This window comes from Oncorhynchus mykiss, chromosome 32 (genome assembly GCF_013265735.2).
Source record: "Oncorhynchus mykiss isolate Arlee chromosome 32, USDA_OmykA_1.1, whole genome shotgun sequence".
NCBI classification, from domain to species: domain Eukaryota; kingdom Metazoa; phylum Chordata; class Actinopteri; order Salmoniformes; family Salmonidae; genus Oncorhynchus; species Oncorhynchus mykiss.
The window spans coordinates 34,254,182-34,270,671 of record NC_050572.1 but is presented as its reverse complement, the minus strand read 5'-3'; the positions used below and the strand labels follow the sequence as shown (position 1 = coordinate 34,270,671).

General features: G+C 42.9%; 1 protein-coding gene and 1 long non-coding RNA gene across 2 annotated transcripts; both read left to right on the top strand.

Moving 5' to 3' along the window:
• Positions 1-8,662: 8,662 nt before the first annotated feature.
• Positions 8,663-13,208, top strand: LOC110512058. Its single transcript, XM_036971007.1, has 13 exons — positions 8,663-8,887; positions 9,379-9,450; positions 9,540-9,622; positions 9,775-9,921; positions 10,011-10,091; positions 10,213-10,362; positions 10,488-10,537; positions 10,657-10,726; positions 10,820-10,906; positions 11,005-11,103; positions 11,213-11,293; positions 11,373-11,477; positions 13,074-13,208. The coding sequence occupies exons 4-13, from the start codon at positions 9,790-9,792 to the stop codon at positions 13,206-13,208; spliced, it is 990 nt and encodes a 329-aa protein (XP_036826902.1). The 5' UTR covers positions 8,663-8,887; positions 9,379-9,450; positions 9,540-9,622; positions 9,775-9,789.
• Positions 13,209-15,121: 1,913 nt separating this feature from the next.
• LOC110489333 lies at positions 15,122-16,057 on the top strand. Its single transcript, XR_002468553.2, has 2 exons — positions 15,122-15,227; positions 15,360-16,057. It is a non-coding gene; the product is annotated as an uncharacterized LOC110489333 (long non-coding RNA).
• Positions 16,058-16,490: the final 433 nt, after the last annotated feature.

Below are 16,490 nucleotides of genomic sequence, written 5' to 3'. Positions count from 1 at the left end.
AAACCTCCTTCCATCAGCAAGGGCATTGAAGATGACAATGATCCCAAACACACCGCCCGGGCAACGAAGGAGTGGCTTCGTAAGAAGCATTTCAAGGTCCTGGAGTAGCCTAGCCAGTCTCCAGATCTCAACCCCATAGAAAATCTTTGGAGGGAGTTGAAAATCTGTGTTGCCCAGCAACAGCCCCAAAACATCACTGCTCTAGAGGAGATCTGCATGGAGGAATGGGCCAAAATACCAGCAACAGTGTGTGAAAACCTTGTGAAGACTTACAGAAAACGTTTGACCTCTGTCACTGCCAACAAAGGGTATATAACAAAGTATTGAGATAAACTTTTGTTATTGACCAAATACTTATTTTCCACCATAATTTGCAAATAAATTCATTAAAAATCCTACAATGTGATTTTCTGGATTCGTTTTCTCATTTTGTCCGTCATAGTTGAAGTGTACCTATGATGAAAATTACAGGCCTGTCTCATCTTTTTAAGTGGGAGAACTTGCACAATTGGTGGCTGACTAAATACTTTTTTGCCCCACCTTACATATAAGGTTCACATATGGGAAAAATCATCAAAATCAATTGTAATTTAATACACCCTTTCCTGACTTAGTGTGGTGGAAATGACATTTCATATAAAACAACAGATGGAAAATTCCATTAAACATTGTCACAGTTGTACATGTTTAATTTTATTGAAGATATAGAACAGACCATTCAAAACCTCAAAAAACAGAATATTTTAGAACAATTTGGGATTCAATACATTAGGCATAAATACACATACAAGGTTGGAAACACTGGTTGACATTAAACACATGATTGTTCACTGGCTGCAGTCTATTGATTCAGACTCATGACAGGTGTGTGCTCATGCAATATTAGGTTTTGCCCTTAATGCACTCTATTGCTTAACGAGACCAAATTTCCTCACAGATTGCGCCATCAATCATCACATGACATTTTGTCACTGGATGAGGCTCAGGGACAAGCCCAAGCACATTCCCTGGTTGGTATCATACTGTACAATGTCCTCTCTCATTGGCCAAAATAATCGGTTGGCTCCCACATGACTTTTGACTAGAGCACATCTCTCTGCATCAACATCTTGTATAATACCAGGGTAAGGATCTTCATCCTATTTCACAACACACCACTTTCCAATCAGTCCCTCATATATGTCTGCAATGGGCTGATTTGCTCTAGGATATGGCTGTGATGCTGTGCAGGTTGAAGTGGAAGGTTGTGCTTTGTCTGCCTCTGTTGAATTATCACAGTCTGTGGGCCAAAACAATTACATAGATTTGGAGTCATTTGAGGGGCAGATAGGTCATCATTGTGTAGCTGTAAGACTTCAGGTGATTTTGGTGGTGTGTTCCTTGACAGGGATGACTCCATAACCACTCTTTTCTGGGTAGTTGATCTTCTGTTACGTTGGTTTATTTTCCTAACTGGGAAAGTTGTGAGATGGGTTTCAGTTCACCACTTTCTTTTGTTTTGAGGTATATTTTTGTTTCTTAAGATACTCCTGGTATCTTATAGGTGATTTTGTTTTATATACACTACCTGACCAAAAGCATGTGGACACCTGCTCGTCAAACATCTCATTTCAAAATCATGGGCATTATTATGGAGTTGGTCCACCCTGCAGCTATAACAGCCTCCACTTTTCTGGGAAGGCTTTCCGCTAGATGTTGGAACATTGCTGTGGGGAATTGCTTCCATTCATCCACAAGAGCATTAGTGAGGTCAGGCACTGATGTTGGGCGATTAGGCCTGACTCGCAGTCATTGTTCCAATTCATCCCAAAGGTGTTCGATGTGGTTGAGGTCAGGGCTCTGTGCAGGCCAGTCAAGTTCTTCCACACCGATATAGACAAACCATTTCTGTATGAACCTCGCTTTGTGTCATGCTGAGACAGGAAAGGGCCTTCCCAAACTGTTGCCACAAAGTTGGAAGCACAGAATCGTCTAGAATGTCATTGTATGCTGTAGTGTTAAGACTTCTCTTTACTGGAATTAAGGGGCCTAGCCCGAACCATGAAAAACAGTTCCAGACCATTATTCCTTCTCCACAAAACTTATCAGGTGGCACTATGCATTGGGGTAGGTAGCGTTCTCCTGGCATCCGACCAAACCCAGATTTGTCCGTTGAACTGACAAATGGTGAAGCGTGATTCAACACTCCAGAGAACACGTTTGCACTGCTCCAGAGTCCAATGGCGGCTAGCTTTACATCACTCCAGTCGACGCTTGTCATTGCGCACGGTGATCTTATGCTTGTGTGCAGCTGCTCGGGCCTTGGAACCCATTTCCTGAAGCTCCAGATGAACAGTTATTGTGCTGACATTGCTTCCAGAGGCAGTTTGGAACTAGGTAGTTTGTTGCAACCGAGGACAGACAATTTTTACACACTACGGGCTTCAGCACTCGGCGGTCCCGTTCTGTGAGCTTGTGTGGCCTATCACTTCGCGGCTGAATCGTTGTTGCTCTAAGATGTTTCCTCTTCACAATAACAGCACTTACAGTTGACCCGGGGGAGCTCTAGCAGGGGAGAAATTTGACGAACTGACTTGTTGGAAAGGTGGCATCCTATGACGGTGCTACGTTGAAAGTCACTGAGCTCTTCAGTACCGGCCATTCTACTGCCAATGTTTGTCAATGGAGATTGCTCAATTTTATACACCTTTCAGCAATGGCTGTGGCTGAAATAGCCAAATCCACTAATTTGAAGGGGTGTCCACATACACTATATATACAAATATATGTCCTTGTCTTCTTCTTAGTTGATTTATGACATCCATGTGCTCCACTGTCACTATTCACATCCATGGTAACCAGGAACACAAACTTTTGAAACAATGTTATTATCGTGTAATTTGCTTGTTGTGGTGGTAATGACCCAATTTAAACATTTAAGTGCCTGAGCTTGACCCATATGTTTTTCTGAAAGTCAAATGTCCTTTTTTCTTTCTTTTTTTTAGAATACTTTTCTTTTTTTGAAGATATAACTTTTTCAAACAATTGTGAGGTCCAAAAGGCTACGCATAGTAGGAATGACCCAACTAACATTAAAAGATGCTACACCAGCTATGTCCATGCCTTTAAAATACAATTTAATAACAGTCACATACATAACACGTCCTTGTTTTTGTTTATTTAAAAAAAAATTAAACAAAGCCCCATGGTTTATGATTTCTTAATCTGGTCCTGGCTATTGCTCCCGATGTTTATGTTTTTGCTGGGGACAATAAAAGGCCACTCTAATATGTGCAGTTTTAGTCACACAACACAATGCCACAGATGTCAACAATTTTGAGCTAGCCTGTAATTGGCTTGCTGACTGCAGGATTGTCCACCAGAGAGGTTGCCAGAGAATTGAATGTTACTTTTTCTACCATAAGCCGCCTCCAATGTCGTTTTGGAGAATTTGGCAGTACGCCCAACTGGCCTCACCACTGCAGACCACGTATATGGTGTCGTATAGGCGAGCGGTTTGCTGATGTCAACGTTGTGAACAGAGTGCCACAAAATTGCGGGGGGTTATGGTATGGGCAGGCATAAGCTACGGACAATGAACACAATTGCATTTTATCAATGGCAATTTGATACCGTGATGAGATCCTGAGGCCCATTGTCGTGCCATTCATCTGCCGCCATCACCTCATGTTTCAGCATGATAATGCACAGCCCGATGTCGCGAAGGATCTGTACACATTTCCTGGAAGCTGAAAATGTCCCAGTTCTTCCATGTCCTGCATACTCACCAGACATGTCACCAATTGAGCATGTTTTGGAGGCTCTGGATCGACGTGTACGACAGCGTGTTCCAGTTCCGGCCAATATCCAGCAACTTCGCACAGCCATTGAAGAGGTGTGGAACAACATTCCACAAGCCACAATCAACAGCCTGATCAACTCTATGCGAAGGAGATGTTGCGCTGCATAAGGCAAATGGTGTTCACACCAGATGCTGACTGGTTTTCTGAGCCACGCCCCTAGGTACAGTGCCTTCGGAGAGTATTCAAAAAAAATTATCAGCAATCCACACACAATACCCCATAATGACAACGTGAAAACTGTTTTTGTGTCTTTTTTTTACATTTTAGCAAATCTAAAAAAACAGATACCCTATTTACTTACATACACTGCCGTTCAAAAGCTTGGGGTCACTGAGAAATGTCCTCGTTTTGGAAAGAAAAGCAAAACAAAATTGTCAATTAAAATAACATAAAATTGATCAGAAAACCAGTGTAGACATTGTTAATGTTTTAAATTACTATTGTAGCTGGAAACGGCAGATTTTTTAAATGGAATATCTACATAGGCGTACAGAGGCCCATTATCAGCAACCATCACCCCTGTGTTCCAATCGCACGTTGTGTTAGCTAATCCAGGTTTATCATTTTAAAAGGCTAATTGATCATTAGTGTAACGGCAGATTTCCTCCTCTTCGTCTGAAGAGGAGGTATAGCAGGGATCGGACCAAAACGCAGCGTGGTAAGTGTCCATATCGTTTATTATAAAACATAAACTGAACACTAAGCAATACAAAACAATAAATGTGACCATGACCAAAAACCAAACCGAGACAGTCCCTTGTGGTGACAGACACGGAAACAAACACCCACAAACCAACAGTGAAACCCAGGCTACCTAAGTATGATTCTCAATCAGAGACAACTAACGACACCTGCCTCTGATTGAGAACCATACTAGGCCGAAACAGAAAACAAACATAGAAACACAAAACATAGACTGCCCACCCCAACTCACGCCCCGACCAACTAAATAAAGACAAAACAAAGGAAATAAAGGTCAGAACGTGACAATTAGAAAACCATTTTGCAATTATGATAGCACAGCTGAAAACTGTTGTTAAAGATTGAAGAAGCAATAAAACTGGCCTTTAGACTAGTTGAGTATCTGGAGCATCAGCATTTGTGGGTTCAATTACAGGCTCAAAAGGGCTAGAAACAAAGACCTTTCTTCTGAAACTCGTCAGTCTATTCTTGTTCTGAGAAATGAAGGCAATTCCATGCGAAGATCTCTGAAGATCTCATACAACGCTGTGTACTACTCCCTTCACAGAACAGCGCAATTGGTCTCTAACCAGAATAGAAAGAGGAGTGGGAGGCCCTGGTGCACAACTGAGCAAGAGGACAAATACATTAGAGTGTCTAGTTTGAGAAACAGAAGCCTCACAAGTCCTCAACTGGCAGCTTCATTTAATAGTAATAGTAAAATACCAGTCAAAACGTCAACAGTGAAGAGGCGACTCCGGGATCGTAATATCTCATTGGATCGGATTCTGCACCAAGAGGTTTCTAAACGTATTTTTCCCAAGGGGTGCTTTCAACAGATACCCCTCGTGAATGACTGCGTTGCAGCTAGCGTTAGGGGAAGACAGTGTGGTCAGTGGAGAAGGCACTGTGGCCTGTGACCATACCTGGTTGGTTTTCCAATCCATCAATGGGAGTAACCGATCCATCAAGTCTGCTCCAAGTAGCAGGAGTACAGTTTCGAGGCTGGTAACATACACAGGGTGAACGAGCGATACGTCCTGGAAGTGTAGTTTCAGCATGACTCTCAATGTGAGAGGCGAGGTAGTCTGAGTGACCCCTCGAAGTTTAGTGTTGCATCGTTACATGTGAGACAATCAAACAATGTTTGAGAGATGAGTGATATTGTCGCACCCGAATCAATTAGCGCATGACAAGTTAAGCAGTCTTCCAGGACTGTTTCCAGGTATGGCCGTTTAGATTCGTGGTTAGTGGACATATTCCCCACAAAGTGGAGTGGTCGTTCGCTACGATGTGATGTGCCATTTCTGTTCAAGGTGGAAGCAGATTGACTTCTCCGATTTTGAGTGGGCTTGGCTTTAACGAACCGTTTGACCTTTTTCTTGACTTTTTCTTGAATTTTTTTGCGTGAGGAAAGCACTTCTAAAGAATAACCAGGCATCCGCTACCGCCGGAATGAGGTTAATATCCTTCCAGGATACCCGTGCCAGGTTGATTAGAAAGGCCTGCTCGCTGAAGTGTTTTAGGGAGCGTTTGACAGTGATGAGAGGTGGTCGTTTGACCCATTACGGACGCGGGCAATGAGGCAGTGATCGCTGAGATCCTGGTTGAAGACAGCAGAGGTGTATTTAGAGGGCAAGTTGGTCAGGATAACATCTATGAGGGTGCCTGTGTTTACAGATTTGGGGTTGTACCTGGTAGGTTCATTGATAATTTGTGTGTGATTGAGGGCACCTAGCTTAGATTGTAGGATGGCTGCGGTGTTAAAGTAGGAGGACGGCAGAGTGTGCTAAAGCAGTGAGTAAAACGAGGAGGAGGGAGGAGGCATCTAATGTTAACATGCATGAAACCAAGGGTTTTACGGTTACAGAAGTCAACAAATGAGAGCCCCTGTGGAATGGGGAGCTAGGCGCTGCAGGGCCTGAATTAACTCTACATCACCAGAGGAACAGAGGGGGAGTAGGATAAGGGTACGGCTAAATGCTATATGAACTGGTCGTCTAGTGCGTTCGGAACAGAGAGTAAAAGGAACAGGTTTCTGGGTGCGGAAGAATAAATGCTTCAAACTACAGATTTAATGGTGGTTAACACAATGGCATAAAAAGGCCAAAATGTTTTTAGAATGATTCTCTGTATTAGTATTACCCACATCAGCCCATTAAAACACATTGGTAGAGCAGAGATGACTTAGAGCCTTCAAAATGAACTCTGGACCTCGGAGCCAGTTCGACTGCATTCTTTCCATTGCTCCCCTCTAATCAGGGACTGATTTAGACCTGGGACACCAAGTGGGTGCAATTCATTATCAGGTAGAACAGAAAACCAGCAGGCTCCGGACCTCGTAGGGTAAGAGTTGAATACCCCTGACTTAGAGCATGTGACTTTGCAACACACAGGTGTTTCATCTCCCCACTGGGATGATTTTAACAGTGAAATGCCACACATGCCTCATTCCGCTCAGGTAGGAGGGTACCAGAAATACATTAAAAACAAAACAAATGGAAGAGAACACTTCAGTACTTCAGGAGCACACAGACCAAATATATCCCTGGCATCAATATTTTCAACGAGCTTGGCTCTGTATTATAGCACCACCAAATTCCATTTATTAAAAGGCTGATTCAATTCCTATTGGGAGGGGTGGTCGGAAACAGCCGATGAATCTGCCAAAGTCTGCAAAAAGCTCCAGTACTGTTTGGTGAAGTAAAAATCAGGATACACCGTATCTGTTTTGAGTTCCTCGGAAAAAACCTGTTACAGTCTAGCCTTGCGTAGTATGCCACTGTCGTTGCGTAGTGTGCCACTGTCATTGAGGAAGAATATGAACACCATGATCATGGTCAAGTAGAGGATGGTAGTGGTGGTGATCTGTAGCTTGGAGAAGAAGTAGTGCACATCAAAGACTCACAAGACATCTCACCCATTGAGCATGATTGGGATGCTCGGGATCGACGTGCACAACAGTGGGTATGAGTTCCCGTCAATATCCAACAACTTCGCAAAACCATCGAAGAGGAGCGGGACAACATTCCACAGGCCTCAATCAACAACCTGATCAACTCTATGCTAAGATGATGTGTCCCTCTGTATGAGGCAAATGGTGGTCACACCAGATACTGACTGGTTTTCTGATCCACAACCCTATCTTTATTTAAAAAGGTATCTGTGATCAACAGATGCATATCTGTATTCCCAGTCATGTGAAATCCATATATTAGGGCATAAATAATGTATTTTAATTAACCAATTTCCTTATATGAACTATAACTCAGTAAGATCGTTGAAATTGTTGCATGTTGAGTTTATATTTATGTTCAGTGTAGATACATACTATTTATCCGCATATTGCCAGATTATTGCTATCAACCCTGTTTGTATCGTTTGGAACAATGGTAGTGAAGTTTATTAAAATTATGTAGAATAGATGGGCCACCACAGATGTTACAGGCATCCACAGGTCTTGACCACCATGTTGCTATGCTTCTTTAGCATCATATTGTTATTTATTTAAAAAAAAATATATATATATATTTATATTTTAGCATCACATTGTTGTTGTCGTCGTAGAAGAGTACAGAGATGGGACTGAGCTTGGTGGGTGCGCAACACGCTTTGGGAACCTCATCAGGCTTCAAAAGGTGAACCTGCCATGAAAAAAGGTAAATCAGACTTATTCATTCATACACTTTGATATAATCAATGATAATATCCTGTTTATAAAAGAGGTATGGATTATTATTATGCAGATGCTTCAGTGCTCTCCTACCTCAGTGGGATGTGGTTTCGCCCCCCTTGTCTGAATGTGGTCAATATGTTTTATCCCGGGTTGTCTGTGCTCCACAAGACTTTATAGCCCACTGAGCCAAAGCCTAGACTTTCAGAAGTTCAACATTAACAACCTCCATGAAACAAGCTAAAACATTTCAATGGGCCATTGACCTAGCTAGTGACTTTAAAAAAAATATTTGGTCTATAAGTTTTATATTATACACACACAACATAGGAAAACCTCTGGTGACAAAATAGGGTCAATGGAATTAGAATGATGACCAGGAATTGTATAGGATTCTAATGGTAACCATAGAGTTCCAAACTAATTTCTATGGCAACACAGCTGTCAGTTTAGTAAACAACAATTTTCAAATATATGTGTTGCCATGAGACATCTAACCGTTAGAACATATCAGCGTTCTATTGAAGGTTTTCTGTTCGAAAACGAGAACAACTTCAATTTGCTGTTTAACAACAACAAACTTGACTGATTTTTGAGACCTGAGATTGAAACATCGACTGGAAAATGCCTGGGTGCTTTTCAAGATTGACGGAGAGAGTGCGAGGACGTCGGCAGCCTTCTGCGTCGACAGGTTGTTCAAATTCATTTATGGGTTGTTTTTGTTGTCTTTTTCCGTTTTGCAGGGTTCGCGATCGTCGGGAGGTGGACAGCGACAGCGACTTCGAAGAGGGTACGTGGAGTTTTAAACTTCTTATTTTACCACATTCAACATTGACAATGTAATTTGTTAAATGTTGTGTATTTCTGTAATCCAAACTTTCAAGGTAACGTTAACTTGAGTAATTGTTGCTAAGCAATACACTTTTGCTAGTAGTACTAGCTAGCGTGCTACGTTTTACGTCCTAATAATTGTTTGTTTGTTTTCCTTTTCCTACTTTTAGAATCAACTGTACTGGATGAGGTCCAGTTGGATGTGCCACTGCTGCCAGTTATCCTTAATTTCCAGGATGCTGTGCCAGATGTGCTGACTATCCTTGAGGAATAATTTTCTGAACGTTTTGGGTTTTATGTTTATAAAGTATCCCACATATTCATTCTGAAAATCTTTGTTGTCTGCTTTAGGAGGCCACTGATAATTGGCAGCTGATACCGATTAGGTTCAGCCCCCTGTACTGTGGGCCTGTTGTGATCAGGGTAAGAGAACCACACACAGTCACATCACCGTTACAATGTTTGCTGTTTCTAACCTGAATGTACTGTAATGTCACCCCCCTCTTGTGCAGAACAATGCCGGTCAGGTGGCTAAAGCCTGGAGAACGTTCCAGTTCTTCAGCCCCATTATCACTTATGTAAGGGGGGATCCCAGGTATGTATTATGTAAGGGGGGATCCCAGGTATGTGTCTTTGTAACTATCTAGTCCTAATCTACATTGTCAGAGTCATGTGATCAAGATGGAAATATGTTACAGCGATGGCTGATATTGTTTTGTTGATGTTACTTGTCGTTTCTCTCCACAGCAGGTGGTGGTGAGGATGCACCATGTGAGTAGGGTTCGAGGCCTGGAGACTCAACTGGTGTGGGCCATCTCCAAGGAGACAGCCAGGCTTAGTCCAGAGGGCATCCCCTACTGTGCCACCAAGGTGCAGTCCGTCACTTGGATCCAGGTAAGATGTAAATACTACTGAAATAGTATTAGATTAGGCTTTTCTTCACTTATTCCATTTGGCCTTAACATGTCGTCTCTCTCTGTCAGTATGTGGCTGGCAGGGTGACCCAGTATGCGTCTCACCTCCGCCACGAGACGTCTGTGGACGTGACGTTTGGCTGCTACCAGGTAAATAAACGTTTTCCTATGTATATAGAATACCAATTACTGTGCATTTTTCCATTAGATCTGCTCTGTTTTCTAATAACGTGTGTGGTAAACAGGTGTGTTGTGTGTGTTTTTGGAGCAGCAGACTGATGTCTCGGTGGTGTACGCCACTCTCCACATGGGGCTGGATGGGCTGCTCTCCTCCTCGGCATGGTCGGAGGCTGCCTCCGTCTCTACGCCCACCAATCAGCAGTTCACTGAGCCAGAGCCTGAGGGCCACAACTGCTATGAGGTCAGATGTTAGACACACAGCTACACATTCTATTGACTAGTAGCATTAAGATCCTTCCATTGACCCATTGTTTGTCATGTCATTGCATTGGTCACTGATGTTGAATGTTTGTTCTGTTGTTGTAGGGCTGGGAGGAGGACCTGCTGCCTGAGGAGAGGGAGGTTCCTCTGCTAAAGTGAGTTCCTCTAAATGTCTGTGTAGTCTGGGCTTGTCAGATGCTGAAGGATAGTTGTCACCATGCTGTATCCCCATTGACTCTAATGGTTGACATGCTCCATTCCCTCCCTCCCACAGCCTCTACCTTACCACCAAGAGAGTGGAGGACATCGCCCTGAGGCTCGTCTCCCTGCGCCAGGCCTTCACTGTGAGTGGACCCACTTTTATTTTTTCTCTCTGTATCTTCTTGTTCTGTTCTGGGAAGATGGGTGTCTCACCCTAACTCTTCCCTCTTCTCTAGACACTGCTTGGTTCCACCCTGGTCAGGAACCATCTGTTTGTGGCAGGAAAGGTCCTAATGGGTGCACTGGTTCAGGCCCACCACATGGTAGCTCACTAACTCATTATTAATTCAAGGGAAAGAGGGCATCCTCAGTGGGAAATGTGTTCTGTTCACTAACATCAATGCTCTTTGCTTTGTTATAGGACGAGGCCGAATTCATCCGTGCCTATAATGACTTTGTGGACTACCTGAGTGACCCCTCCAAGAAGATTGACATTGAGAGGGAGCTGGCTGAGGCAAAGGTGAGTTCATTAACTCTTTCAAGTCTCACTTTGGGTTCTTCCACATGCATGTATTTTATACATCACAGTATCTGATCTGTTTGAAATCATTCCTATTTTCTTGTCCTAGATCCATCATGTTAACCTGATAGATGTCCTCTTTGAACTGGTGCTGTTTGGGTTGATAACAGCTCAGAAGTCCCTGATGGTGGTAAGTAGCATCTCACTGGTACATGTTTCGATGTCTCTATTAGCAAATTCACTTCAATTTTTCTTCCTTTTTCCTTTAGCACCCTGGTGGGTTCATGGAGCGTCTCTACGCTCTCCTGTACTCCTTCCTGCCCGCTGCTGCCAGCATTGAGCCAAAGGCTGAGAGATACCTGCTGCTGCTCAATGTAAGAGTCAATAGTTTACTTCCTTATTCCTAGTTGACCTGAATAACAGGGTTTCAATGACAATTTACAGGGAGTAACTCTCCTTATCTCTTTCCTCTTGGTAAGCTAGTAACTCAGAGCCATTATCTATGGGTTGTGTGGTGTTCTCTTCAGGGCGGGCTGATGGCTCTGCTTGATGACATGTTTGGGCAGCAGCTGGCCTGGTACTTTAACCTGAGCTCTCCAGCCTCCTGGAGTACCACCTGGAGAACCTCATGGCCAGCATGTAGTCCTACTGCAGAGATCTGAAAGGCCACTCTCTCTCTCTCCGTCCATCTCTCTCTCTCTCTCTGTCCGTCCATCTCTCTCTCTCTCTCTCTGTCCGTCCATCTCTCTCTCTCTGTCCGTCCATCTCTCTGTTTTTGTCCATCTCTCTCTGTCCATCTCTCTCTCTCTCTCCATCCATCTCTCTCCATCCATCTCTCTCCATCCATCTCTCTCTCTCTCTCCATCCATCTCTCTCTCTCTCATCCATCTCTCTCTCTCTCTCTCTCTCCGTCCATCTCTCTCTCTCTCTCTCTCTCCATCCATCTCTCTCTCTGTCCCTCTCTCTCTCTCTGTCCCTCTCTCTCTCTCTCTGTCCCTCTCTCTCTCTCTCTGTCCCTCTCTCTCTCTCTCTGTCCCTCTCTCTCTCTCTCTGTCCCTCTCTCTCTCTCTGTCCCTCTCTCTCTCTCTGTCCGTCCATCTCTCTCTCTCTCTCTCTGTCCGTCCATCTCTCTGTTTTTGTCCATCTCTCTCTGTCCATCCCTCTCTCTCTCTCCATCCATCTCTCTCCATCTCTCTCTCTCTCTCCATCCATCTCTCTCTCTCCATCCATCTCTCTCTCTCCATCCATCTCTCTCTCTGTCCCTCTCTCTCTCTCTGTCCCTCTCTCTCTCTCTGTCCCTCTCTCTCTCTCTGTCCGTCCATCTCTCTCTCTCTCTCTCTCTGTCCGTCCATCTCTCTCTCTCTCTCTCTGTCCGTCCATCTCTCTCTCTCTCTGTCCGTCCATCTCTCTCTCTCTCTCTCTGTCCGTCCATCTCTCTGTTTTTGTCCATCTCTCTCTGTCCATCTCTCTCTCTCTCTCCATCCATCTTTCTCCATCCATCTCTCTCTCTCTCTCTCCATCAATCTCTCTCTCTCCATCCATCTCTCTCTCTCTGTCCCTCTCTCTCTCTCTGTCCCTCTCTCTCTCTGTCCATCTCTCTCTCTCTGTCCATCTCTCTCTCTGTCCCTCTCTCTCGCTGTACCTCTCTCTCTCTCTGTCCCTCTCTCTCTCTCTCTCTGTCCGTCCATCTCTCTCTCTCTCTCTCTCTTTGTCCGTCCATCTCTCTCTCTCTCTCTGTCCGTCCATCTCTCTCTCTCTCTCTCTCTCTCTCTGTCCGTCCATCTCTCTCTCTCTGTCCGTCCATCTCTCTCTCTCTCTCTCTCTCTTTCTCTCCGTCTCTCTCTCTCTTTCTCTCCGTCCATCTCTCTCGCTCTCTCTCTCAGGATTTGAGTACTTGAAGTGTTTCGTTGAATCTTGATTAGTTAACACCCCATTCAATTAATGTATTCTCTTGTTTTCTCTCCCCACAGGATTCTTGTGACACTTTGCCACCTAACAGGGATCTAGACACTAATGCACTACATTACTTTGCACTGAATTTTACATTTTTAAATAAAATAACTAGTATTTCAATTGCATTTGTCTCTGTCTTTTCATTTACTTGATCATTTCATCACTACTTCCTCTTCCTGGAGTTATGAGGCTAATATTACATTAACAATTATGCTTTATTCTTTGCATATGGAAATAAACAACGTTTAGTTGATTTACAGGCCCACACTTTATGGCATTGTATTGTGATGTGTGATACTGTACTGACTCTACAAGCTGTCAAAAGTGTTCTACAGGGATGCTGGCCCATGTTGACTCCTTCCCACAGTTGTGTCAAATTTGTATAATGTCCTTTGGGTGGGGGGACAATTCTTGACACACCTACTACCATACCCTATTCAAAGGCACTTACGTAGTCTTGCCCAATCTCCCTCTGAATGGCACACATACACAATCCATGTCTCAATTTTCTCAATGCTGAAACATCATTCTTTAACCTGTCTCCTTCATCTACACTAATTGAAGTGGGTTTAATAAGTGACATCAATAAGGGATCATAGTTTTACCTGGTCAGTCTGTCATTTAAAAAGCAGGCATATAGTATAAAGTCGACCACTTCAGTCTTGAATGTAACTTCTCACTTTCTGTACTCTACATTAAGAGTCTGCCATTGTAGACTCAGTTAATATAGGTATTTTACTTTCAATTTGCCATGTTTTCCATTAATGTCTGAGTCAATTACCTTCTTTCCCACTGAAACCAATGTTATCGTTCATGTGAGAGAGGGTGTAGTAGTGCATACTGACCACTAGTTGGATCATAGCGTGGTTGGTGGCGTTCATGTGAGAGAGGGTGTAGTAGTGCATACTGACCACTAGTTGGATCATAGTGTGGTTGGTGGCGTTCATGTGAGAGAGGGTGTAGTAGTGCATACTGACCACTAGTTGGATCATAGCGTGGTTGGTGACGTTCATGCAGGACCCCAGAGGGTATAATAATGTGTACATCACTTTTTCGAGGACAATTGGTGGACGACAGCTAGTTAGGCCTACGTTTTGAATTGTTGCATTTTGTTTTAAGTGGGTCGCCACGCGGTAAGTGTAATGCAACACTTTTTTTTGTTAACTTCAATCAATCAAACGTATTTAGAGAGCCCTTTTACATCAGCCGACTTCACGGTGAAATCAATAGAATGGGGGTTAGATGTTGGTGGTGTAGCGCTGTTTGAAGTAACACTTCACACTTGGAATAACCTATACACGGTTGGTTAGATGAACTTGTAGAGGAATTCCATTTTTATCTTGGAATGTCAGGTGTTGATTTCGGTAGGAAACAGACCACTTTTTTGTTAGTGAACTTCAGACGAATCACTTAGGATATCAACAGTGACAACGGTTGGCTGCTATTTAAGTGACAGTTTGACTGTCAAATGTATTGGTGTGTGACCATCGACTTTTATAGAGAGCACGCGTTTAATTTTCTTTGCCATTTCATTATGTGGCATTTCTAAGTCCTGCAGTGACAAAATCACTGGTACAAAACCACAGATATTGATCTGTTTTAAGCAGTCAATCATATGTCATCTTGAAAACTATACACTTTTATACTAGCAACTTTTATACTAGCATCAACAATCTGAGGTAAAATGGATGTGTAATTCCACTACATTTTATGGGGTGAAAATGCAGGCTTGTGGGAAATTAGTGTAATATATAATTTACTATGGCAAAATAATTTAACATGTCAATTTAAAAGATGATAGTATACAGTATGTTGCCCACTCACAAACAATTGCAACAATGACATCTTTTTCTCACTCATTTAAAATGCTCTCAAACCCAATTTAACCAGGTACTCTAGACTAGAGCCTCCATCGTCTGACATCCCTACCTTTTAGATTTCTCTTTGTGTCTAGTCCATTGTACTGGCCTGTTGTGTGGAGTAGTTTGATGCATCTTATTGCTTTGTTATCATGTGTCACCAGTCAGTCTCAGCCAACAATTGTTGCTGTCCTCCATTCCTTAGTCATTCATGCAGCACTTTGAGAGCAAGCATCCCAAATCCCCAATGCCCCCAGAGCTGGATGATGTTGAGGCTTAAAAGACCAACACACACAATGGACCTACAGCTGGGTTAAGATGCTCTCATCATTCAGACTCCCAGTTTACATGTTAGAAGCAAACTCCCTATGCTAAAGTTGTATTTTGTATGACTCAATATGTGGATATGTTGACACTCATCGCCTTTCATGTTGTGATTCACAGACACACGATGACCACGATTAGAGCGCTGCAACTGGAACTTAATGGCGTCAAGAGACAAAATACTGAGACCCCTGGACATGGGTGGGGGATATTTGTGACAATGACCTAAAAAAGGGGGGCAGAAGCACACCAGCACCCCATCTTATATGTCCAACCATCCCTGAACTTCAGACTTTGAAGCACCCATCTTAATTATATGAGCCCACTCTACCTACATCCCTTTTCCCCATGGTGCTTCCTTCATTAATACCTGATTCAGTAACATCTAGACTGTTACACGTCTAAAAGTATCAGGGTGTTACTGTTTTTGCAACTTTTTCTCAGTTGTGTACCGCTGTCTTCCTTTAACCCACAACTCTTTTCTATACCTCCTCCCATACACTCTTGTGCAAATCATTTCTGCTTTCTTTGAGAATGGTGTCATAGTGGAAAGGATTTGTTATTTGCCTAAGACTGAGTCTTGTTCTGCCTGTAAAAGGCCCTGGTTGAAACCGTGCCAAAATCACTGTGGATATTTCCAAGAAATGTAGCAATATATATGAAATCATTCCTCTGCCTATTTGATCCATTCTGAAGGAAAGCAGTGAATATGTTTTGTGTGTGAGAGAGAATATGTATGCCTTGTAAATCTAGCAGAAAATGTGTTGCTTCCAAATGCAAGTTAAACGCCATTCCGTCTATACTGATACCAGACAAATGCATACTTACAAGTATTTTCAAATGTATTTCCAATATACTGGAATGCTATGTAGCTGAAGAGGGGTGACACTGTTTAGGATAGGAGTGTCACTGGCATTTACTCTCACGTCTGCATCAAATCAACCTCTGCAATAAATATTCTAGTTTGTTTTATATAAAATATAGCAGTACACAGTCCTTCAGAAATCTTGTGTCAATGACACATTCATATGTATTGGTTCCTCTGTACATAGAAAAAATACTATTGCTACTAACGCGTACTGGTTCAAAGTATAATTAAAGAAATGCACGCACTTATGGTCCATATTTTTAGAGTTTTAATTGAACCATGTGTACTACATTTAAAAGAGACAATGAGAAATTCTTGGTTCAACAAGACAACAGTCATCAAAAGGGTAGAAATGTAGCGTTGCACATGTCAGAGTACTTTAC